Source organism: Elephas maximus, chromosome 11 (genome assembly GCF_024166365.1).
Source record: "Elephas maximus indicus isolate mEleMax1 chromosome 11, mEleMax1 primary haplotype, whole genome shotgun sequence".
Lineage (NCBI taxonomy): Eukaryota > Metazoa > Chordata > Mammalia > Proboscidea > Elephantidae > Elephas > Elephas maximus.
Genome location: NC_064829.1, coordinates 90,928,918 through 90,955,713, shown reverse-complemented (window position 1 = coordinate 90,955,713; position 26,796 = coordinate 90,928,918). Strand labels below are relative to the sequence as shown.

General features: G+C 44.3%; 1 protein-coding gene across 1 annotated transcript in view; it reads left to right on the top strand.

Annotated features, from left to right (window-relative positions):
- Positions 1 to 25,603, top strand: part of LOC126086183 (NACHT, LRR and PYD domains-containing protein 5-like) — a 45,234-nt gene extending 19,631 nt beyond the window's left edge. Inside the window, 9 exon segments of the mRNA XM_049902364.1 lie at positions 2,052 to 3,639; positions 4,832 to 5,002; positions 7,482 to 7,646; positions 9,419 to 9,589; positions 14,197 to 14,367; positions 16,716 to 16,886; positions 19,971 to 20,141; positions 23,204 to 23,374; positions 25,274 to 25,603. Coding sequence (XP_049758321.1) covers positions 2,052 to 3,639; positions 4,832 to 5,002; positions 7,482 to 7,646; positions 9,419 to 9,589; positions 14,197 to 14,367; positions 16,716 to 16,886; positions 19,971 to 20,141; positions 23,204 to 23,374; positions 25,274 to 25,406 — 2,912 coding nt within the window. The 3' untranslated portion in view covers positions 25,407 to 25,603.
- The last annotated feature ends 1,193 nt before the right edge of the window (positions 25,604 to 26,796 follow it).

Genomic DNA, 26,796 nt, shown 5'->3' with positions numbered 1-26,796 from the left:
TCTAGAGTTTCATCTTTGGTTGACTTAGTTAACATATAAGAAGAGATCCAAGGTGCTATGCATGTGCAAAACGGGAGGTGACCGGCTGAGGAACTGAAAGCAAGCTTCCAAGAGGGAATGTTGCTTTGGCATTTTTTATTAAGCTATAATTCATATACTATAAAGTTCACCCTTTTAAAGTATGCAATTTGATAAGTTTTAGTCTATTTAAAAGATGGCATAGCGTTAAAACCGAAAACCAAGCCTGTTGCTGTCCATTTGATTCAAATTGTGGTTATAATCCCATTGGGAATGGATTTTCTTTGTTATCTTAATGAGACCATATTAGTGCAGGATGTGTCTTAAGTCTCTTTTGAGATATAAAAGAGATTAAACAAGCAAGTGAGCAAGCAGATATGGGGAAAAGAGACACCAAGCCACATGAAGATCACCCAGGAACAGAAGCTCAGACGTGACAAGGACTGTCCCCTAGAGTTGGCATTCCGAATTCAGACTTCTAGCCTCCTAAACAGTGAGAAAATAAGTGTTTGTTAAAGCTACCCACTTGTGGTATTTCTATTATAACAGCACTAGATAACTTGGACCTTCCCCTAAGTAACCTGGGGGTAAAACTGGAGGTTCCTGCCTGCCCTGAGGGTCTAGAACTTAACCCAACCAAGGTGCACACAGCCTTAGTTTCTCCAAAGTTCTGTCTCTCAGTGACCACGTGTAAGAGTTTGCCATGGATTATGTATTTAACAGAGTGCCTACTTCATGCCAGGCACTGCTGTCGATACTGACAATATAACAGTGAATAAGAAAGTTTCTCCTTAAAGTCTACAATCCAAACCTGTTGCCCTTGAGTCCATTCCAACTCATAGCGACTCAATAGGACAGAGTAGAACTGCCCCATAGTGTTCCAAGGCTGTAAGTAAAACAGCGCATTGTATTGGGCAAATCTGCTGCAAAAGACCTCTCTAAAGTTTTGAAAAGCAAAGATGTCACCTCAAAGATTAAGGTGCGCCTAACAGAAGCCATTGTGTTTTCAATCACCTCATATGCACAAAAGCTGGACAATGAATAACGAAGACTGAAAAACTGATGCCTTTGAATTAGGTGTTGGTGAAGAATACTGAATATACCGTGGACTGCCAAAAAAAAAAAAGAACAAATCTGTCTTGGAAGAAACACAGCGAGAATGTTCCTTGGAAGCAAGGATGGCAAGACTACGTCTCAGACTGTCCACATGTAATCAGGAATCAGTGCCTGGAGAAGGATATCATGCTTGGTAGAGGGTCAGTGAAAAAGAGGAAGACCCTCTACGAGGTGTATTGACACAGGGGCTGCAACAATGAGCTCAAGTACAACAATGATCACGGGAATGGCCCAGGGCCAGACAGTATTTTGTTCTGTTGTACGTAGGGTTGCTATGAATTGGAACCAACTCTATGGCACCTAACAATGACAAGTCTTTTAGAGAAGCAAACTACTACATCTTTCTCCTGTGGAGTGGCTGGTGGGTTCGAACTGCTGACCTTTCAGTTAACAGCTGAGAGCTTAGCCACTGTGCTACCAGGGCTCCTTCTACTTTACAATGAGCTAACAAAAATATGTAACACTGCCAGGTACTAAGTACTGAAAAGAGTAATCGGGTTACAGGGACAAAGTTAATGATAAACTGTCTTGTAGAACAGTCATAAGCTTTTGAAGTAAGGCATGAAGAAGGGAATTCTCAGCAGTACATTGCTAGGAAATAACAAATTGTTGTCGTTGGGTGCCTTTAGTCAATTCTGACGCATAGCAACCCCATGTGACAGAGTAGAACTTCCCCATAGGGTTTCCTAGGCTGTAATCTTTACAGCAGCAGATTACAGCTCTTTGTCCCTCGGAGCAGCTGGGTAGGTTTAAACCACCAACCTTTGAGTTAGCAGCCAAGCACTTAACTGTTGAGCCACAAAACACCCATGTACATAAGCTGTCTGACTCAGGATCCCCTGACTTTTTTAAACTAAAATCCAGGATTTCTTTAACTTTGTTTCTTGTTTTTCTTCTACCCTTTCCTGACTATGTAGATGACACATGGGACTACAGGGCTCATGTGATGACAAAATTCGCCAGGGAGCTGGATGTATACCATGGTTTCGGAGAATTTGCTACTGACTGGTCACAAATACAAAGTTTGGTTGGTGTTTTCAATTCAGACAGGAGGGGCCAGGCTTGCACTGTGGTTCTTCATGGGAAATCAGGCACTGGGAAATCAGCTTTGATCAAGAGGATCATGCTTCACTGGGCAAAAGGACAACTCTACCAGGGCATATTCTCCTATGTCTTCTTTCTCCATGCTAGAGAGATGCAACACATGAGGGAGGGCAGTTTTGCTGAGTTAATTTCCATGGAGTGGCCAGACTCCTGTGCTCCAGTGACGGAGATCATGTCCCAACCAGAGAGGCTCCTGTTTGTCATCGATGGTTTTGATGACCTGGACTTTGCCCTCCAAGATTGTTCTGAGAAGCTCTGTGAAAACTGGGCAGAAAAGCAACCTGTGTCTGTCTTGATGTGCAGCCTGCTGAAGAAAGTCCTGCTCCCGGAGTCCTCCTTACTAATCACAGTAACAGACATAGGCATCAAGAAGCTCACACCAGTGGTGGTGTCTCCCCATTACCTATTTGTTGGGGGAATCCCGGTGGAACTGAGGACTCAGTTTATCCTCCAGGGCACTGTGGATGAGCAACAAAAAATGCCAATCTTAACATCAGTGGTGACAAACACCCAGCTCTTTGATGAGTGCCAGGTTTACAACATGTGCTGGCTGGCCAGTGTGGCTCTGCAGCTGCAGCATGTGGCAGAAAGGGATGCGCCCCCAACTTGCCAAACCTTCACGAGCTTGTGTGCCACTTTCATGTTCCACCAGTTCAAGCCAGAAGATGACCTTTGGTGTTGTCTCAATGGGGAAGAAAAAGCTGTCTTGAAGAACCTGTGCCAGATGGCTGTGGAGGGTGTGTGGAATATGAAGCTGGTGTTTTACAGTGGTGACCTGGGTGTCCACAGGCTGAAGGAGTTGGAACTCTCTGCTCTGTTTCACATGAACATCCTTCCCCAGGATGTCCTGTGCGAGGGCTGTTACACTTTCTTTCACCACAGCCTTCAGGAGTTTTGTGCTGCCTTATACTATGTTCTAGAGGGATTGGAAAGAAAGCATGATCCATCCCCACTGTGCATTGAGAATGCAAGGAGCCCAATGGAGATTCGACAAGTTGGCTTCAACTCCCACTTGCTTCAGATGAAACGTTTCTTGTTTGGCCTCATGAATAAAGAGTTGGTGAGAAAGCTGGAGGCCCTGCTTGGCCATGGTGTCCCTCTGGTGATAAAGGAGGAGCTTCTGCAGTGGGTCTCTCTGTTAGGTGAACAGGCCAGCACCACCTCACCACTTGATTTCCTGGACGCCTTCCACTGCCTTTTTGAGACTCAAAATGAAGAATTTGTCCGCTTGGCATTGGGCAGTTTCCAAGAAGTGTGGCTTCCAATTAACCAGCAAATGGACTTGCTGGTATCTTCTTTCTGTCTCCAGCACTGCCAGTATTTGCAGAGGATTCGGCTAGATATCAAAGAAATCTTTTCAACAGATGAGATCACTGAGGCAGGGCTTGAAACTCTCCAAAGGTGAGGAACCCACCTCTGCAAGTTCACTCTAAACCAGCTACTGATTCTCCATATGCCTACTGCTGAGATTTGGCATGATTCTCAAAAATGTCAGGGTCTCAGAGAATTGTTTTAGGATGAATCATTCAAATGCCATCCAGCCGTTTAAAATAACAGAACCTGGATCTGGCTCACTGTAAATACCTGGATAAGTTTTTCAAAACACTGTTGCTGTTGTTGTTGTTGTTGTGTGCCATCAAGTCAATTGTGACTCATAGCAACTCTATATGACAGAGTAGAACTCCCCCATGAGGTTTCCAAGGCTGTGATCTTTATGGAAGCAGACTGCCACATCTTTCTCCCATGGAGCAGCTGGTGAGTTAGAACCGCTGACCTTTCAATTAACAGCGGAGCAACTGAACCACTGCTCCACCAGGACTCCTTTTTCAAAATACTAGGCCCCACCCAATACCTGGTGGCCCAGCAGTTAAATGATGGACTGGTAACCAAGAGGTCAACAGTTCAAACCCATCAGCGGCTCCACAGGAGAAAAGATTCTGTCATATAGGGTCACTGAGTTAGAATCGACTGCACGCAACAACGACCCAAAATTAATAACGGAAAATTTCTGGGGTGGGTACCTGGGGAGATGTATTTTTTCTAAAGCTCCTCAGATCAATCTGATCATTCAGGTTTACTTATTGCTTGTCTAGAATAGAGTATTGCTAGCCAATAGAACTTTCTGTAACAATAAGACCATTCTATTATGCCCTATCCGATATGTCAGTTACTAGCTATATGTGCCTTTTGAGTACTTCAGATGTGGATGAAGCAAGTGGGGAACCGAATCTTTCATTTTATCCAATTCCAACTAAGTTTAAATCACCATATGTGGCTAGCACTGACTGTACTGAATGGAGCAGGTCTAGAAAACGTGCCTTAAATTTGTTTAAAAACGTCTGATTTAAGACCTGGAGGCGCCTAATCATTCTGGTATACCCCCTCAGGTACTGAAATATTCATAGGCAGGGTAGATAATGAGAGCAGTGAAGCACAAAGCACGGAGTGGTGACCATGAAGTTGGCTTCAGAGCCTCTAAGGCTATCCCTACCTTGCTTTAGCTGACTCGTTCTCTCCTCAGACATTGTTGGGGCAGGCTCTTGTGTTAAAGCCATCCTGTGAAAGCACATGTTTGTTTCTCCCTCTGACCTAGGACGACGCCTAAGGCCCACGTTACTGTGTTCTGGCAAAACCTCTGCATGGTACTCAGCACCCATGAGACCCTGAGGCTGCTCGACCTGAGTGGCAGTGTTCTGAACAAATGGGCCATGAGGATCCTCTGTTCCAAGCTGAGGCGTCCAACCTGCAAAATACAAACTCTGATGTAAGACTGCCAGGTCCCCAGTTGAAGGGGCCCCTTCGCATGGCTATGTCATGGCTGTCCTCTCCCACAGCCCTCCCCATCTACTAAGAGAAGACCACTCTATAGCCCCACCAATGTATTCTGATGGGATAAGTGCTATGGAAGGTATAGGAACCACGTTCTCAAAGGCACAGTGTGAGGAATGGCTAGAGACCTTGTAAAGGAATTACTGAAGCAGGTTCATTTACTCTGGGTCTTGAAGGATGAGTAGAAGTTGGTTAGCAGAGAAGACAAGGGTCGTTCATTTCAGGCAAATGGTGGGAATATAAGGGAATGGCAAAACCAAAGGGCACGATTTATGGAACCCTTTTAAATCAGTCCTTAATGCTTTTAGGCTAACTAATAAGGTAACAAAAAAAAAAAAAAAAAATTTTCTTTTTTTTTTTTTTAATAAGGTAACAAGGAGACCTGGCAGTGCAGTAGTTAAGCACTCAGCTGCTAACCAAAAGGTCAGCGGTTCAAACCCACCAGCCACTCTGCAGGAGAAAGGTGTGGCGATCTGCTTCTGTGAACATTACCAAAACCCAAAAACCTATTGCCATCAACTCGATTCTGATGCATAGTGAATCCTACAGGACAAAATACAGCTGCCCCTTAGGGTCTTCCAGACTATAACCTTTATAGACACAGATTGCCATCTCTATCTCCCACAGATCAGCTGGTGGGTTTGAACCACTGGCCTTTCTGGTTAGCAGCTGTGCACTTAACCCCTGTACCACCATGGCTCCTTCCATAAATATTACTATATTACCATAAGGTCTGCAACTTCCTAGGCCTTGAGCAAGTTCTCCTCTGTCCTGTAGGGTCACTATGAGTCAGAATTGACTCGACAGCAAAATGTTTGGAATAAGGTAACAAATATGTGAACACCTATTAGGTTCCTTGGCCACCACTCATCTGTCTGGGGGCTTGTGTGTTGCTGTGATGCTGAACAGGTTTCAGCAGAGCTTCCAGACTAAGACGGATCAGGAAGAAAAGCCTGGCAATCTGTAGCCAGGGAAAACCTATGGGTCACAATGGTTCAACCCAATTGTGTATGGGGTCATCATGAGTTGGGGGCCCTACTGGCAGGCAGCTAACAACGATTAAAGTATACTATACCAGGCACCTGGAGTAAGAAATAAGTGCTGGTTCTATTTAAGACAAAGGCTCTCCTCTTTACTTTTCCCTCCAAGACCTAGAACAGGTCAAGCCCTTGGTTGCAAACCTCTTCCACCTCCTGCCACATCTATGTCTGTTCTAAGCAAGGAGCTTGGTGATCCCAAAACAATCCCCTGTTCACCTTCACTCCCCTTTCAGGTGTTATCTTAAGTGTTTTTCCCTTGGAAAGCTCTCCCTACAGTTCTCCCTACTATCTGTCCTCCTGTTTTAAATTCTCACTGTACACTGTAATTTGCTTTAATCCACGTGATCACTGTATTTGTAAAACAACAGTAACACATGATGTACTAGTTTTCTAGGGCTGCTGTAACAAACTACCACAAACTGGGTGACAACAGAAATTTATTGTCCCCCGGTTCCGAAGGCGAGTCCCCCGGTTCCGAAGGCGAGGGGTCAGCAGGGCCACACTCTCTCCAAAGGCCCTAAAGGAAGACCTTTCTTTGCCTCTTCCAGCTTTTAGTGGTTGCCGGCAATCCTTGGCATTCCTTGCTTGTGGCAGCATCACTCCAAGCTCTGCCTCCATCTTCACACAGCCATCTTCTCTCTTTGTGGTTGTTTCTTCTCTCTTTATAAGGATGTCATTCATATTGGATTAGGGCCCACCCTATTCCAGAATGACCTCCTGTTGACTACATCTGCAAAGGCCCTATTTCCAAACAAGGTCAGGTTCACAGGTGCTAGGGGTTGGGGCTGGAACATATCTTTTTGGAGGATATGATTCAGCCTGTAACAGATGATAATGGTAAAGAGATTGAAGTACAAAGGGTTTAAAGTAAGTCCCCTGACCCCACCTCAACTTCCAATTTCTTTAATTAACCACTTCCACATCTTTTAACTTTCCATGAGTTTTCCATACAATTACAAGCAAATATTGGTGTGTGGATGCTTTATTCTCCAAACGGTATCATGTGAACACACTGTTCTGACATTTGACGTTTTTAACTTGGACTTCATTATGTATCTGTTTATAGTTCTATTCCATTCATAATGGACTACATAGTATTGGATTCTCGAGCGTTAATTTTTGTTGTTGTTGAGCCTTTTGTTGAATGTCTCCACCACTAGATTAACGTCCATAGTGGCAGGGGTTATTAGTGCTGTTTCATACTCTATTCCTGGTGCCTGTTATATCACAGGTGCTCAAATATTTGTAGCTTTAAATCAAATAAATGAAATAGTTAAATATTTGAGAGTGGGAACAGAAGGGTGAGAAGGAACAATTAGGCTATGACTAAATCTCACCAGTGTCTAATTCCTCATTCTCTTTCCTTTTCTGTAGATTTAAAAATGCACAGATTACCCTTGGTCTCCCACATCTCTGGACTACTCTTATCAACCAGGAGCTAAAAAACCTTTACTTGGAAAGCATGCACCTAAGCAATGAAGACGTAGAGGCAGTGTGTGGAGCACTGAAACATCCACACTGTTCGCTGGAGTCTTTGAGGTAAATCCAGGTAATGGGTTGTTTTGTTTGGGTTTTTTTTTTTTAATATTTGATTGTATTCTTAACTGATATTTAAATTTAAGTAATATTGTGAAGCTTTACACAGCAGTTTAGGTTTCCATTCAACAATTTCTACACAAGTTGTTCAGGGATATTGATCATATCTTCACAATGCATGAACATTCTCATTATTTCTGTTCTGGTTGTTTCATTTCCATTAATTTAGTTTTTCCTGCTCCCTTACCTTCTCATCTTGGTTTTAAAGTAATTATTGACCGCTTAGTCTCATATAGGTGATTTTTTTTTAAGTTACATAATACTTATGCATGATATTCATAATTTTTTAAACCAATTTGTTATTTAGCTACAAGGTGAACTCGGGTTAGTTTCAGTTCCAAGTTTGAAGAGTATCTCAGGGAGTTCTCCAGTCTCAGCCAGTCTAATAGGTCTGTTTTGTTTTTGTGTTTTTGTTTTGTAACTTGAGGTTCTGTTCTACATGTTTCTCCCATTCTACCAGGGTCCATCTATTGTGGCCCTCATTAGAATGGTCAGTAGTGGTAGCCGGGCACTATCTAGTTCTTCTGTGGGATTGTTTTATTTTGGTTTGGTGCACTTTAGTCTTCAAAGTGACCATTCGGCAAATATTAGAGTGCCTACTATGTACCAGGTGCTATTGTAAGTGCTGAAGATTTAGCAGGGAACAAAGCAATCTAAGACCCTACCCTCATGGAGAATACGTTCTAGAGAATAAGACCGATACTAAACATCCAAAAGGCCCAGTTGAAGGAAGGAAAGAAATAAACTACATAAAGACCTGGGCAGGGCAATGTTGCAAACTGAAGGAACAGGAGATGCCCAGGGTCTGAGGTAGACCAAACAGTTTCCAAAGACCAACAAGATGGCTCAGGTGGCTGAAGTGCAGTGAGTGCAGGAAAACGGGTTGCTTTGGGGAGAGTTTAGAGGCAGCAAGAAGTCCCTGGGTTGTGCAAATGGTTGAGCAGTTGGATACTAACCAAAAGGCTGGCAGTTCAAATCTACCTGGAGGCACCTCAGAAGAAAACTCTGGTGACCCACTTCTGAAGGCTCACAGCCACTGAAAACTCTACAGAGCACAGTTTTACTCGGACACGCACGGGAGCAGCAGGAATCAGCTGACTTGATGACAACTGGTTCTGGTTAAGTACCATGAAACCCCCCAAAAAGGGCATGATCAAGAAGAGAATGCTTTGGAGCAGGTGAGAGCTGGGCTGGGTGCACAGTTTAGAGGGAGCACAGTCCACACAAGATCACCCTCACTTCTGATACCAGATGCAAGCTCAGGGGGTTCCCAAAACCACCCTGAGGACCGATAATTTACTAGAGGGACTCAACAGAACTCACTAAATGCTGTTATACTCACAGTTGCGGTTTATTACAGGGAAAGGATATAAGTTTGGTTTGCTTTTAATAAAGAAATGAATAGTCCCTGGGTGGCACAAACAGGTGCTCTACTACTAGCTAAAAGGTTGGGGGTTCAAACCTGCCCAGAGGTGCCTTGGAAGACAGGCCATCTAATTCAGAAAGGTCATGGCCATTGAAAACCCCATACAGCACAGCTTTACTCTGTATATATGGGGTTACTACCAGTCAGAATCAACTCAAAAGCAACTGGTTTGGGTTTGGTTATTGCTTTTGGAGGCGGCAAAGAAATGTTTCCTGAGGGGAGACAGGGCAGAACCACAGTGATGAGGCAGTGTGGGTGGGGACATGCTTTATGCTGCCTGTCTCTACAGGTTGGACCGCTGTGGGTTAACTTATACCTCCTGTCTGGAACTCTCCCAAGTCCTGGTTGTATCCGCCAGCCTTAGCTCCCTCAGCCTGGCAGGAAATAAGGTGACAGACGAAGGACTGAAGACACTCTGCAGTGTTTTGAATTTCACAAGAAGCAACCTAAAGAAGCTGATGTAAGTCCTACTTCCTTTCACCAGGGTTGTCTTCTCTCACTTGGGATCATCCAAGTAAAGGGGGGTGGGGGTCATTGTTAGGTGCCACTGAGTCAGTTCTGACTCAGCAACACTACATACAACAGAACAAAACACTGCCGGGTCCTGCGCCATCCTCACAATCCATGGCTATGTTTGAGCCTATTGTTGCAGCCACTGTGTCAATCCATCTCATTGAGAGTCTTCCCTTTTTTGGTGACCCTCGGCCTTAGAGGCCCTGGTGATGCAGTGGTTAAGAGCTCGGCTGCTAATCAAAAAATTGGCAGTTTGAATCTACCAGCTGCTCCTTGTTCTACTCTGTCCGATAGAGTCACTATGAGTTGGAATCAACTCTATGGCAATGGGTTCTTTTTTTTTTTCTGCTTTACCAAGCATGATGTCCCTCAGGAACTGGTCCCTCCTGATGACATGTCCGAAGTACATGAGACAAAGTCTTGCCATCCCTGCTCCTGAAGAACACTCTGTTGTGGCTGTACTTCCTCATGTACTTGTTCATTCTTCCAGCAGTCCATGGTACACTCCATATTCTTCCCCAACACTCTAATTCAAAGGCATCAGTTCTTCTTCAGTCTTCTTTATTCATTGTTCAGCTTTCAAATGCAGATGAGGTAAATGAAGATACCATGGTTTGGGTCAGGCATAACTTGGTCCTCAAAGTGACATCTTTGCTTTTTAACACTTAAAAAAAAAAAAAAAACTGATACAGAAGTCAAGGATTAGAATGGGAGTTGTGACCTCGTGGGGGTGCCCCAATGCTGAGGTTCAAGGAAGCCCCAATAAACACCTATGTCTTTGCTACTAAACTCTGAATTAATGTGACAGAAGCAGGAGTTAGCCAGGTGAAACTCAGGAAAAGGTACTGCACTTTTCTTCCTGATAAAGTTCTCTTGGGCTGTGAGACTTAGACGTGTGGCCAAGCGGGTTTGTTAATCCTTGACACCGTAACTGGAAAGAAAGACCCTCCCATTTACTAAAAGAGCTAGACACACCAAGTATCATCCTTCATGGGGGCAGCTCCTTACAGCCTGGCCAAGTTCAGAGAAGAGCATGTGCATTCTGGGTTTGCCCTGGTGCACAAACGCAGGAGAGTCTGGGCAGAGCATCATCCAAACTGACCAATCAGATAACACCTACCTCCTCCTGTGGAGAAGTGAGGGGCAGAGAAAGGGCCAGAAATGTGAACCTAGCAGAAACTCTTCAATGTGGAAACACAAGGGGATGATAGTTGCCCATCCATAATACCTAATGGCACAAGGGATGTAGCTTTTTTGCTGATACTTTATCCTATGATGGTAGAAAGGGCCCCTGGTGGTGCAGTGGTTAAGCATTCAGCTGGTAACTGAAAGGTCGGTGGTTCAAACCCACCCAGCAGTTCCGTAGGAGAAAGACCTGGTGATGTTTCAGTAAAGATGACTGAAGCTCTACTCTGCCCTATAGGGTCACTGTGAGTTCAAATCGACTCTACAGCAATGATTACAATGAATGGTAGAATGGAGGAAAAGAGGCGTAACAATTATAGCAACAACTTATTAAGCATTTATTGATCTGTGCCAAGTATAGTGCTAAAACCTTCCCACACCTGTCTCACTTAGTTCTCAAAACAAGTCTATACACAGCAGGTATAGCTCACTAACCAGCCTTGCTAGTTACTAACTAACCTTGCTAACCCTACTGTATAAATGAGGAGACAAGCTTTTTGAAAGCCTGAGTCACTTGATCAAGGTTGGGCCATTATCAAGTGGTGAAGCTGGAATTCAGAGTCACTGCTGACTCTCCAGGGCTCTGCCATCCAATATGGTAGCCACTAGCCACATGTGGCTACTTAAATTGAAATATAAAATCCAGTTCCTTGGTCACATGAGCCACATGTCAAGTGCTCAATATCCATGTGTGCCTACTGTCTACTGGAATGGACAGCACAGCTCTAGGGGATCTTTAATTTGGGCCTAACATCAGAGTTGTATCACTGGATAAATTCTGAAGAAGGTAGGTGCTTTCTCTGTTCCAGTGGAGTGTTGCTACATCTATAGAGTTTTTTAAAGTGCATCTAGAAATTTGAATTTTTTGTGAATTTTCTGGCATTTTAAATATTTTTCAGTAACTCAGGCTTAAAAAAAAAAAAAAAAAAGGAAAGACTTATGGTCCAAACCAAATAAAACTGTGAGTCCTGTTTAGCCCATGGGCCTCCAGTTTATATCTGGTCAAGGGTGGTCTACTTTGCTGTCCCCTAGGGCAGCCACTAGCCACATGTGGCTGTTTAGATTTAAATTAAGAAATTAAATGAAAAATTCAGTTTCTCAGTTGCCCTAGCTACAAGCTGAGTGTTGATAAAGCCATTGCCACTGAGTCGATTTTCAACTTGTAGTGACCCTATAGGACAGATTAGAACCACCCCACAGGGTTTCTAAGGCTGTAATCTTTAAGGAAGCAGACTGCCACATCTTTCTCTCACAGAGCAGTTGGTGGGTTCAAACCACCGACCTTTCAATTAGCAGCTGAGCACTTAATTATTGTGCCACTAGGGCTCCTTCTGAGTGTTAATAGCCATGTGGATAGTGGCTGCCACATTGGAGAGTGCAGATATAGAACACCTCCACTGTTGCAGAAAGTTCTAGGCCTTGTTCTTAAACTTCTTTGAGCTGCCTTTTTTTTCCCCCCTTTGGAATTATCAGTCATAGCGTTAAACTGTCAAAAATACCCAAACCAAAAAAAAAAAAAAAAAAAAACCCGTTGCCGTTGAGTCGATTCCGACTCACAGTGACCAAATAGAACAGAGTAGAACTCCCCCATAGAGCTTCCAAGGAGCTCTTGGTGGATTTGAGCTGCCGACCTTTTGGTTAGCAGATGTAGCTCTTAACCACTACACCACCAGAGTTTTCAAAAAACAAGTATGCAGTGTCAGCTATATAATTTTAGTTATATCATTCAATATCCTGTTTACTTTGGAGCATTAAAGAATAAATTCTTATGCTACTTTTCTCTGGGTCTCATTCATTTTCTGTCCTCAATTTTTTCAATCCAATGTTTTGTAAAATCCCTTTCCATCTGTATCTTAAAGCCAGTGGCAAGATCCCGGAGAGTCATAGGTTGTAGTTAGTCAGAGCTGCCATCCGTGGTGTTCTTGGGCACCGGGCTCTATGCTAACTGCTCTGTCCCCATTAATACCATCTTCACAGCCAACCCATAATATGGTAGGGATCATCTCTCATTCCCAGTTTACTGATAAGGAAAGCAGAATCCCAAAAAAGAAGGGCAGTTTCTTGCCCAAGGTCATAACAACTAGTAAGGACAAAGCCAAAACATGGGCTCCTATTTGATGCCTAAGGAAGTGAGCTATTACCTTGGAATTTCCTCCGGAGTTTTCCGCAATCTGCGCAAATGTGGCATTGGTACCCCACCTTCAGCAGCAGTTTGGTTCTCAAGTCAGTGCAATAGTGGAAAACCAAATACCAGGGCGGGGTGCCACATTAGAGGTCAGTATACCCTGTCTCACTCAGCCAGTGTTTCTTCCTACACTGGAAGAGATTGCTGTCAATAATGAGATGTGCTTGCTAGTTCGGTGGTAGAATTCTCACCCTCCACACTGGAGACGTGGGTTTAATTCCCAGCCAACACACCTCATGTGTAGCCACTGCTCATCTGTCAATGGAGGCTTTCATATTGTTATGATGCTGAACAGGTGTCTGTGGAGCTTCCAGACTAAGACAGACTTAGGAAGAAAGGCTTGGTGACCTACTTCAAAACTCAGCCAGTGAAAACACTGTGGAGCACAACCATCTGATTGAAACCAAGTTGGGGATGGTGTAGAACCAGGCAGAGGTACATTAGATTGTGCATGGGGTTGCCATGAGTTGTGGCCAACTGGGCAGCAGCTAACTTCATCTCACTTACTTTAGACATGTTATCAAGAGGGACCAATCCCTGGAAAAGGACCTCATGCTTGGTACAGTAGAGGGTCAGAGAAAAGAAGACCCCCAATGAGATAGATTGACACAGTGGGTACAACGATGGGCTTAAACATGGCAACAATTGTGAGAATGGTGCAGGACCAGGAGTGTTTCATTCTGTTGTACATAGGGGGTCTATGAGTCAGAATCGACTCAACGGCACCTAACAACAATAATAAAATGCAATGTACTGGCCTAATCACTTTATGTGTATTAATCTATTTAGCTTGTAATGGTTAAATGACTAACATGAGAGAGGTACTAGAATGAAACCTGTGGGAGCCCAAACTCAATGGGACTGCCTTGTTTTTCTGGGTCTTGCAAGTTTTCCACCTTTCGCAGGGTGTAGTCTTACCACTTTCCTGTCACTCATTTTACTGGAAAATATTTTAGTTTTACAGGTTTCCGCCTTCCACGGGTTCTGGTTCTCACGGATTTTACCATATATTTAGTGTGCTAATTTGGGGCTGAAGTATTTGAGTTCACAAGTTAAATGCAGACATAATGTGAAATCATTCTCTAGATGCAGGTGGTATTTCCTTCCCTTTCTTGCAAGGGAGGGTGTGCTGAAACTTTAAGAACAGACCTCATCATGCCCTTTCTGGGGCTCTCTTCCTGCAGACTGGGGAACTGTGGCCTCACAGCTGCTGGCTGCGGTGACCTGGCCTTGGCCCTCTTTACCAACCAGAACCTGACTCACCTGTGCTTGTCGGACAATGACCTGGGGAGTGAAGGCATGCAACTGCTGTGTGGAGCCATAAAAAACCCCAACTGTGGCCTAAAAAGGCTGATGTGAGTCTGAGACCTCTCCCTGTTGAGACTTCCTAGCTTTCTAACAAATAGAGCAGTGTCAGTCTCAAATTGCAAAGCAATAGGAGGCATGGAAATGGTTATAATGAAGGTACTTGATCAGGGCCAAGTCCTGCCCTTGTTCATCATCTCTCGGATCTCCACCTTCCTTGGAAAATCCCATTTCTGCCTTGTGTTTCCTTACAGTGGGAGGTCTTTGATCATTCAAATATTTATTAACTACCTACTACAAGCAACCACGCTTGGGTGCTAGGAATATGGAGAAGAAAGACAGATGGCTGCCCTACTTTCATATAACCTAAATTCTGGGTGGCAATGGATTAGATAAGAAATGAAAGAATGATATTTTCAGATGGTGATAAAGGTAATGCGGGGCCAATGCCTACCTGGTCATGCTGACTGGGCCGCACAACTCCAGGGAACACCACACACACAGACTATGCTGTGAATGGAATCTTCCAGCCATCGTGCGAGGTGGCCCTACCTGTTATACTCATTGCTGTTGAGCTGATTCTGACTCATAGCAACCCTACAGGATGGAGTAGAACTGCCCCATAGGGTTTCCTATCCTGTAACCTTTATGGAAGCAGATGCCACACCTGTCTTCCACATAGCAACCGGTGGGTTCAAACTGCGAGCTTTTTGGTTAGCAGCCAGATGCTTAACCACTGCACCACCGGGGTTCCTTTTAAGGTAGCCCTAGTACTATTTAAAAAAACAAAAATACCCCTTGTGTTGTCAGATTACCCCTCTATGATAAATCTTTGGCTTGATGGGGAGAATGAGAGACTTCTGTTTTCCCTGTTGAGTACTGTTTACTCTCCATACTGTATTGGGGTCACTTTGCTTTCTTTCACTTCATTCCCCTTGATAAATTTGTTCACTGATAACTTCATAGGAATGAAAAACACGCATGAGTTAATGTATACCTATAGCCAGAAAAGGAGCCCTGGTGGCACAGTGGTAAAACGTTCGGCTGCTAATCGAAAGGTCACTGGTTCGAACCCACTGGCCACTCCACAGGAGAAAGATGTGACAGCCTGCTTCCGTAAAGATTACAGCCTAGGAAACCATATGGGGCAGTTCTACCCTAGGGTCGTTACATGTCAGAATCCACTTTTCAGAAATGGGTATAGCGAGAAAATCTGCTAAAAAATATCACCTTCAAGTGTGTGTCCAGCTTATGAAGAGCTCCAAGGTTCCCTGGTGAACGAGAGATGGATGATGCTGAGTACGGCAGGCAGATTAATGATCCTCTAAAGGTGACCATATCCTAATCCCCGGAAGCTGTGGGTTTGTGGCCTTACATGGCAAAAAGGACTTTATAGACATGAGTGAATCAAGTATCTTATGGCGATGAGATGATCCCAATGATCCAGATGGCCCAACGTAATCACATGGTTCCTCAAAAGGGGAAGAGGGAGGCAGGAGGATCAGAGCTGAGACCAATGAGGTGATAGAAGCAGAAGTCAGGATGAAGAGATTGCGGGCTGGGTGCTGAGGAGTGTAGGCAGCTTCTAAAAGCTGGAAAGGAAACAAATTCTCTTCTCCCCTAGAGCTTCCAGGAGGAGCACAGCCCTGCTAACACCTTAATTCTAGCCCAGTGAGACCTGTATTGAACTTCTGACCTCCAGAACTATAAATTTATGTCTTAAGCCACCAAACTCGTGGTAATTTGTCACAACAGCTTTAGGAAACTAATACATGCCATATGAAGGAAAATTTAAAAGAGATCAGAGGATCTTAAATGGCAGCTGGCACTTCCCTTGCGCTCTGCCAGGCACTGTGCCAAATGCTTTAATACCCTGTCATTTAAGTCTTGTAGTGGTTGTGGTGGTATATGCCGTCAAGTCGATTCTGACTCATAGTGACCCTATGGAACAGCAGAACTGCCCCATAGGGTTTCCTAAGCTGTATTCTTTATGGAAGCAGATCACCAGGTCTTTCTCCCTCGGAGCAGCTGGTGGGTTCAAACCACAGATCTTTCTGTTAGCAGCTGAGCACTTAACCATGGTGCCACAGGGCTCTTATTTAAGTTTTACTGCCAACTTGGATGGGAACCCTGGTGGCATAGTGGTTAAGAGCTATGGCTACTAATCAAAAGGTTGGCAGTTTGGATCCACTAGACACTTCTTGGAAACACTATGTGGCAGTTCTACTGTCCTACAGAGTCGCTACGAGTTGGCGTCGACTTGATGGCAATGGGTTTGGTTTTTGGTTTTCTTGGCCATCTTAATATCCCCCCTTCCTACAAAGGAGGAAACCAAAGTGAGGCCAAGAAGTCACTTACCCCAGGTGAGCCGCTTCCTTCCCTTGTGTGTGTCCTACAGACTAAGTCAGTGCAACCTGGATGTAACCAGTTGTGGCTTTCTTGCGTTTGCACTCATGAAAAACAGAAGACTGACACATCTGACCCTCAGCATGAACCCACTGGAAGACAATGGGATAAAGATGCTGTGTGAGGTCATGAAGGAACCATCTTGTTACCTCCAAGACCTAGAGTAAGTGTCCCATGTTGTTGTTGTTAGGTGCCCTAGAGTCAATTCCAGCTCATAGCAACCCCATGTGATAGAGTAGAACTACCTCGTAGGGTTTCCTAGGCTGTAGTCTTTAGTGGAGCAAATTGCCTAGTCTTTTCTCCCGCAGACCTGCTGGTAGGTTCAAACCGCAAACATTTCTGTTAGCAGCCACCAGGGCTCCTTTGGTTGTCATGAATTGAGTCCACCATAACAGGATCTGGGGTTCCCAGAAGATCAAGAGAAGTGAGGAGGGTCAGAGCCAAAAACTGGTTCCAGGGTCAACTGATGCTCATTTTCTAGTGGTAAGTCAATGTGTTGGTGCCACAGTGAGCACGGGAAGGGCAGAGAAATTCTTCTGAACTGAAGCCTCATGGCAGAACCTCTGGAGTTCCACATCACCTTTGATCTCTAAAACTCAGAGGAGTCCTTTTAGCCCTTAGTTACTCTAGAGCTATTTTTTATGTATATGCGGGGGGGTGGGGTGGGAGAGGTGGTCTGTCTCTTAAATCACTTTTCTCTCTGGGCCTCAAACTCCTACACTCCTTGTTGGAATGATCCTATTTAATAGGGGTATTCTATCATTAAACAGATTGCAGGAAAATGAAAAGACTTCAATAAGCGGAAATAAATCTACAATCCCACAACAAAGCAGCAGCCACCGTTAATGTTCTGGCAAATGTCTCCTAGGATTTTTTTTTTCCTGGGTGCCTAACACATCTAATGTTTTACAAAGATAGGATCTTAGTAACTACTGCTTATTGCATTCTTACCATATGGCAGTCAGGGCTCTAAATATTTTGCATGTCTAGTCTCACGTAGGAAACCCTGGTGGCATAGTGGTTAAGTACTATGGCTGCTAACCAAAAGGTTAGCAGTTCAAATCCACGAGGTGCTCCTTGGAAACTCTGTGGGGCAGTTCTACTCTGTCCTCTAGGGTCGCTATGAGTCGGAATCAACTCGACGGCAGTGGGTGGGGAATCTCAAGTAGGAGTCTCTGGGTGGTGCAAACAGTTAACATAGTTGGCTGTTAACTGAAAGATTGAAGGTCCACATTTACCCAGAGGCACCTCAAAAGAAAGGACTGGTGATCTACTTCTAAAAAAATCCAGCTACTGAAAATGCTATGGAGCACAGTTCTACTCTGAGACACATGGGGTCACCATGAGTTGAGACCAACTCAATGACAACTGCTTTTAATCTCATGTAATCCTCCACCACTTGTACACAGTAAAGAACTAGAGCTCCCAAGGAACCAGAACACAAGTGGATTTGGCCTCACACCCTCTTCTTGAGGACCCACAACTCATAATAGAAAATGAAGCATGGTATAGTATGCCACTTAATGGTGCGCCATAATTTAACAAGTCCCCTAAAGCTGGATACTTAGTTTATGTCCAATGTTTTACTCATATATATCTTATAAATTTTTGTGCATTTGGTAGTGTTTTCTTATGATCAATGACAAAGGGTAGAATTAATGGACCAACAAAGAGGTTTCTCCTTTCCTAGGAGATTTAGATGTAGATCATGGCCCGCTCAACCTGATTGCTCCCAAGTATTAATACCTGTCTGTGTTTTAATTAAAAAAAAAAAAAAATTCAAGCCCTATTCCTGCATACCTGCATAGTATAGGAGCTTAGTCTTAGTCAGCTGGAGATGTCCTTTTCTTTGGGGGTTGCATTTGCGGTCAGAGGACTCTCAGGTGAGGACACCACAGGGGGGATTACCTGGGTCTCACCATCATTCATCCAAGTTGGCATCTAAGACTTGGTCATGGCCACCTGGTCTTTAGATATGAGCCCTCATTCTTGACCTGAAGGCATCATTGGGCCGGGCTCTCTCAGCTCTAGTGGGATCATTCTAGTCTCAGCATCCTAAGCTAGGATATGAGACTCTGGGGCTATTTCATTCTTTTCTACTCAGATGACCCATCTGCCATTACTGTGGGGCTACTTCCACCACCCACTCTACAACTCTGCCTGGGGTGAGGGGACATGAGACCTCCTCAGTTGGACCCTGACCCCATCCAGTGTTTCTGGGACATTCTATCATCATTTCTCTCCCTCTTGGGCATCCCTTTATCAGGGACGCCACCAGTGTGTACTCACTTAGGCTCCTTCCATGTCTTTCCTGCTCCCCAATGGGGACTGTTCATCCCACTTCCAGGTGGAAGCCAGCGCTGCTGTCTTCATTTCTTTTTCCAAATGAAGCACCTCACACTGTTCTCCACTCTTGGCCATGATCCCTCTCATGGCCACCGAGTGTCACACAATCTGAATGGTTCCATCCAGGAATGGGTGGAAAGGCCCCATAGTTGTGTGCCATCCAGTCGATTCTGACTCATAGCTACCCTGTGTGACACAGTGGAACTGCCCCATAGAGTTTCCTAAGCTATAATCCTTACAGGACCAGATCACCAGGCCTTTCTCCTGAGGAGCTGCTGGTGGGTTTGAACCACCAGTTGGCACCCAAGTGCTTAACCACTGTACCACCAGGTTTACTTCAACTGTCAAGGTCATGCCCTCCTTTACTGGGATAAGAATATATTCAGCTTGTCTCATTAACAGGCTTTCTTGGTACCATTTTGGGGAACCAGCTTTCCTCAGACTAGAAGGCGATGATTAAAACTTGTGACTGGAAAAAAAAAAAACTTGTGCCTCATACATTGCAGCAGTAGCCACTTAAGTAGCTAATCCACTTGACAAGTTATTGAGAGACCCAGTGGCTGGTTGTGACTGTTGACTCCTTTCCTGTTGTTTTTGTTAGGTGTCCGTTGAGTAGATTCGAGTCATGGCAACTCTATATAACAGTAGAACCGTCCCCAGGGTTTCCTAGGCTGTCATCTATACAGGAGCAGATTGCCAGGTCTTTTCTCCCACAGAGCCACTGGATGGGTTTGAACTGCTGACCTTTCAGTTAGCAGCTAGGAGATCAGCCAAGTGCTTACCCACTGCACCACCAGTGCTCCTTAAAAACCTGGTTAGGAAAGGATAAAGGATATCCCATGAGTATTTCTGTGCACTCTCCCCAGAGGCGTGGTCACCTCCTCTTCTGTGTCTCTTGCAGGTTGGTGAGGTGCCATCTCACGTCTGCTTGCTGTGAGGATCTGTCCTGTGTGATCGCAAGAAACCCGCACCTGAAGAGCCTGGACCTTGCCTACAATGCCCTGGGGGACAGCGGGGCTGCACTGCTGTGCAAGGGGCTGAAACACAAGCAGAGCTCTTTGACGAGGCTTGGGTGAGGCGATGGGTATGAGACTCTGAGGGTGAGGTTTCAGAGGCCCGGTGCAAGGTGAAGCCATGTACAGAGGGAAGGAGAGAAAGGAAGAGGGCAGGGCTGTGGGCAGAGGAAGGGGGCCAAGCCTTACGCAGGGAGAAGAGTCGAAGCCGTGCACAGAGGGAAGGGGGTGGAGCCGTGCATTGAAGAGAGGGCATACAGTCACTTGAACAATGTTCTCATTTATACAACTGGATTCAATTAGAATAAAACCTTTGCAGAACCACAGACCCAGGCACAAATGCCACCTCAGCTCCCATATGTGGAACGAATGAAGCAGCACATGCTTGAGAACAGGGCCTTGAGGTAGTGACCCCAAAAAACCAGTTGCCTCAAGTCTACTCCAGCTTACAGCACCCCATCTGTGTGAATGAAATTGCATTCATAGGGTTTTCAATGGCTGATTTCTCGGAAGCAGGTCACCAGGACTTTATTCCTGGGTGCCTCTGGGCAGACTCCAACCTCCAATCTTTTGGCTAACAGCTGAGCTTAATGGTTTGTACCGCCCAGGGACTCCTTGAAGGCAGAGAACAGGATAAACTTCAAAGTCAGCAGTCAATAAATAAATATTAATATTTATGCTATGCCCAGTCCCAGTGCCGTTTATAGTATACACTGAATAAATAAATGTTAGTATTTACATGGTGGGCATGGCGCAAAATGATGGAAATAACTATATAGGTGAATAAGATCTCTTGGTTGCAGCATAGTTGGTGTAGTGAGAAAGAAGGGACAAAAGCAAGTTGTGTGCTGTTGTTGTGTGCCAGTGAGTTGATTTCAACTGATCGCAACCCTATAAGACAGAGTGGAGCTGCCCCATAGGGTTTCCAAGGTTGCAATCTTTAGGGGAGCAGATCACCAGGTCTTCCTCCCAGGGAGCCACTGAGTGGGTTTGAACCACCAACCTTTTGGTTAGCAGCCAAGGGCTTAACCATTACACTACCAGGGCTCCTTAGAAGTAAGCTTAGGTATTGCTATATGGTTAAGGAACTGCATGTACACCGCCCTTGTGGAAGGAGAGAGCACATTTGATCAGGGATTGTGGTATGAGATGAGGCTGGAAAGGGAGGAAAGACATTTTAGGTTAGAATAAAGATGTGAGATTTTATCCTAAGAGCAATGGAAAGCCAAAGACCATTTTGAGAGCGATCTGCTTCAAGGAACTGGCTCGCTTTATTGGGGAAGGGGAGGGCTGGCAAGTCCAAGATTTGTAGGTCAGGCAACAGGAAGAATGAAGAGTAAGAGTGTTCTGGCAAAATGTCTACTTATAGTCAAACCCACCCCGTGGCTCTGTGCAAGAAAGACCCAGCAATCTGCTCTGGTAAAAATTGTTTTTGTTGGGTGCTGTCAAGACAATTTTGACACACAATGAACCCCATGTGACAGTAGAATTGTGCCCCACAGGATTTCTTAGACTGTAGGCTTTACAGGAGCAGATTGCCAGGTCTTTTCTCCTGTAGAGCTGCTGGCTGGGTTTGAACAACCAACCTTTCAGTTAGTAGCTGAGTGCTTAACCACTGCACCACTACAGCTCCTTCCCATAAAGATTACAGATAAGAAAACCCTATGGGAAAGTTCTATTCTGTCCTATAAGGTTGCTATGAGTCAAAATCAACTCCACGGCACCTAATAACAATAACAAGTCTAGAGGCGGAACACACCCTAGGGAAAACTCCCTTTTTGTTCTTAAAGTTTAAACCAATTGGATGAGGCCCACCCATATTATGGAAGGTGATCTGCTTTACTTAAGGGCAACTATTTAATTCTATGTAACTGCTTTGTAACAGCAACTAGACTCCTGTTTGACCAAACAGCTGGACACCGGAACCTAGTCAAGTGGACAGACAAAATTGACCATCACACTATTTGAAAGAGACTGTTAAAAATGATAGAACATTGAAGTAAAGATGGCAGGTGACAGTGTCGATAAAAGCTGGGTAAACAAAGGAATTGAAGTCATGATGATGGTGTTTGACAGGGAAATGGGCCCCCAATTAAGCCCCTTGCCCAACAAAATGGAATATTGCCTCCCCTTAGTGTCATGGGTAGGAGACCTGATGGCCAATGGTTAAGTATTTGGCTGCTAACCAAAAGGTTGGCAGTTCAAACCTACCCAGTGGCTCTGAGGGAAAAAGACCTGGTGATCTGCTTCCATAAAGATTACAGCCTAGGAAACCCTATGAGGCAGTCCTACTCTGATATGTGGGTTGATATGAGTCAGAATCAACCTGACAGCATGCAACAATAATAATAGTGATATGGGTGGCCCCTGTGGTACAAACTATTTGCACTGAGCTACTAACCGAAAGGTTGGCAGTTTTGAACCCACCCAGCAGTGCCAGGGAAGAAAGGCCTGGTGATCTACTTCCTAAAGATCAGCCATTGGAAACCCTATGGAGCACAGTTCTACTCTGACACACGTGGGGGCGCCATGAGCTGGAGTTGACTTGACAGCTAGTCATTACTGATTCGGTGAGTTCTAGAGGATTCTTAGTGTATCTGCCTTGTTTACATCCCATGGGACTATCATAGTGCTAACACCTAGTTTGCAGCTCATGTTGGTTGAATGAGGGCTTGATAATGGATCTTTGGGGTTCTCTCTCTCTTTTTTTTTTTTTTTCCTTTAATTGATTTTGTTCTTGTTGAGAATATACACAGCAGGACATATACCGGTTCAACAGTTTCTACATGTACAATTCAGTGCCATCGATTACATTCTTTGAGTTGTGCAACCATTCTTACCCTGAATTGTTCCTCCCCCATTAACATAAACTCACTGGCCCCTAAATTTCCTATCTAATCTTTTGCTGTTGTCCATTTGATTCCAGATAGATAGATCTTAAAAGAGCACAGTGCTCAACACAGACATTTTTCTAGTTAAGCTAAACTATCGTTTAGTTTTAAGAAGACTTTTGGGGATATTTTTTGTTTAAAGTTTAAAGATTATCTCAGAGCAATAGTTTCAGGGGTTGATCCAGCCTCCGTGGCTTTGGGGTTATTTTGACTGTGGTTTTGACCTTCAGGTTGGAGGCATGTGGGTTGACTTCCACCTGCTGTGAGGAGCTGTCTTTGGCCATCTACCACAACCAGAGCCTGACCAGTCTAAACCTGATGCAGAATCTTCTTGACCCTGTTGGAATAAGTAAGCTGTGTTCAGCCTCGGCATGTCCCAAGTCTAATTTACAAATAATTGGGTAAGTCCCTGGTGATTATCTTCTGCCATACAAACCTGATTCTCTCACACGGGCATGGTGGCTTATCGGGTCAGGTGACGTTGTGGATGGACAGTCTGGGGATCATTCAACCAATGAGTGCTGACTCTGTTCTGGCTACTGTGCTAGATCTGGGGAGACAGGGATCTGGGAAGCAGAGGCACAGTGGTGCCTGATGTCATGGAGCTGATGATTGGGTGGGTGGAGAGACAACATACAAATAAAATATTTAGGATTACTGTAGTTATTGTTGCTGGGTGCCATCTAGTCAATCCCTACGCATGGCAACACCATGTGTATAGAGTAGAACTGTGCTCCACAGAGCTTTCAAGGCTATGACCTTTCAGAAACAGATCACCAGGCCTTTCTTCTGACATGCCACTGGGTGGGCTCAAACTGCCAACCTTCCAGTTAGTAGTCGAGCGCTTAACCATTTGCACCAAGCGAGGGACTCCTTGTGGTTCCTATGTCTGATAATAGAAATGTATTTGTCATTTAATACCTCATACTTATAGAGAAAACAGAAGTGAAAGTCATTCCCAAGAATGAAGCAGTATAGTTATAATTGAGAGAAATAAAAACTTGACTGGAGAAACATAAGATTGAAAACCCACTTTGTGTTGGTGATGGTGTATTCATTTCAATGGCAAATATCCCAGCTGATTAATTGTTTTCTCCTGTATGGTCCAGCTTAGTGGTTAGATTTACCTAGGGTTCAAGGTTTGCCAAACTTGAAGTTTTTGCCAGAAAGAATGCCAGAGTGATTGTAGTGGTAGACTGTTGGATCCTAGAGGGGAGTAGGGAGGGAAGAGAAGGTAGACAGATGGGTTGGAAAGCATGACTTGGTGGATTTGGAGATCTGGATGGAGCCCAGAAAAACTGTTACAGTGGCCACTTGAGCAAGTAAGCTGAAAAAGCAGAACATTGGGCTGAACATATTTATATTGACAACACATAAGACAGTATTAAAAAAAAAAAAACAAAACCAGTTGCTGCTGAGTGGATTCCAACTCATTAGAGACTCCGTAGGACAGAGTAGAACTGCTCTGGTTGTGGTAGATGGCTAAAGAGAGCTCCTCACAGCAATTGGAAGTCAACCCACATGCCTCCAACCTGAAGGTCAAGACCACAGTTAAAATAACCCCAAAGCCACGGAGGCTGGATCAACCCCTGAAACTATTGCTCTGAGATAATCTTTAAACTTTAAACCAAAAATATCCCTAGAAGTCTTCTTAAAACTAAACAATAGTTTAGCTTTGTGCTTTTTTAAGATGTAACTGCTGACTTTGGTTAGCAGCTGTAGGTCTCAACCACTGTGCCACCAGGGTTTCCTAAGACAGTATAGCCTCTGATAAAACCAGAGTAGTAACCACAGGGCTTATTGTTGAAATAGAGTAGAAGAGAAGAGTCAGACCTGGATTTTTACCTTTTTTTTTTTTTTTTTTTTTACTGTTTCCCTATCCGTAAAACAGGTACAGTGCTATGCATCTATTTAAATGTTTGTCTCTCCTCCTACTAGAATATAAGCTTCATGAGAGTTGGGACTTCACTTTGTTCATCACTATACTTCCATACCCTACAAAAGGACTTGGAACAGAGTAGATTCTCAGGAAGGAGTGAATGGGTACATGTATGAATAATCATGCCTGACTCCTAGGATTGTTGTAAGCAGGGGTGTGCCTGTAAAAGCTCAGCATAGTACCTGACACACCTAACAGTTCCTTTATGTGTAAAGATTTATTTTTATTCTACGGGGAACAGGCTCCTCAAGATAACAAGAAAAGGTTTGGTGTCCTTGATGGGGTTTCCAGGTACTTTGAGGAAGGAAGAAGACTCAAAAGCAAAATCCCAGAGTAATGAGTCCCCTTTCTTCCTCCCCAGCCTGTGGAGAGGGGACTATACTGAGCAAACAAAGAATCAGCTGGAGAAGTTGAAAAGGGTGAAGCCCAAAATCGTGATTGATGGTAACTGGTATTCTTTTGACCAAGATGACCGGTATTGGTGGCAATACTGAAGACATGAAAACCCTCCCACTCACACCCATTTTGCTGGAGGAACTTTAGAGCTGTTTTCATGGGACAAGCTGTTCCCCGGAGTTCCTTCTCAAAGGTGGAAAGTGATTTCAGATTCTCACAAAGCCCCCTTGATGGTAGTGATTCTTCTATGTTTGAGACAATTTGGTGACTGCATTTGCTTCTGACTTAGGTTTGTGACTTTCAAATCATAGAACCTCAGTATCTATGGAATGTCTGCCCTAACTTGGGGCATATAGAGAGAATTAAATGAAATAAACACTGAGAGCATCTTGAAAAAGTAGTAAGTGGCCTTTTTGACCAATGGGGACGTGATTCAAGAGCTAGCGGGTAAGGGGACTTAAGTCTTTAGGGGGGGGAAAAAAAACTCTGTTTCCATCAAGTCGATTCCAACTTACAATGACCCCATGTGTGACAGAGTAGAACTGTGCTCCATAGAGTTTTCTTAGTTATAACACCTGGGGTCACCACGAGCCGCCAATGGGTTTGGTCTTTTGGTTTTTAATCTTTGCAGAAGCAAATCACCCAGGCTTTCATCTACAGCGCCTCTGAGTGGGTTCAAACCATCAACCCTTAGGTTGGTAGTCAAGTACAAACCACTCACACCACCCGGAGACCACAAGTGGTCCCCAAATTTAATGCATATCCTATAGGTGCTGGAAAAAAAAAATTTAAGCATGTATCCAGGTGCCAAAGGTTGATGAGACCATCACTCAATAGCTGAAAGATAAACCCAAAGCTGAATTTATTCCTTAGTACAGTAAAGAGCTATGCTGGCCCATCAAAGTCTCTGAGTAGGGCAGACTGCTAATCTTAATGTAGGATTTTTGGGAAGCTGGAGTTCAAGGATCAGCAAACCTTCAGGGTTTAAGTAAGCTGGCATCTGTTTATTGACGTTAGGTGCTGTGGAGTCAATTTTTCACTCATAAGGAGCCCCATGTGACGTAGCAGTGAATCCTTTCCTGACTAGCTGAATTTCAGAAGCATAGGGCAGTCATTGTATGGCTTGTAAAAGCATGTTCATTGAGGCAAATTGCCTTGGATCCATTGAATGGGTTTAAACCTGTTTGAGTGGCTACTTGCTACCGTGGCTATAGACAGTTAGTCTGTTCTAGGAGAGTGGAACTTCTTATATTCTTACCAACATGCATTTTTCATTTTTTATATATTAATCCATGATGAAAGGGCCCCTGGTGGCACAGTAAAGTGCTCGGCTGCTAACCTAAAGGTCGATGATTTGAACCCACCCAGCAGCTCCACAGGAGAAAGACCTGGCAATCTGCTCCCACAGATTAATAAAAAACAAAACCCATTGCCATCAAGTCAATTCTGACACATAGCGACCCTACAGAACAGTAGAACTACCCCGTA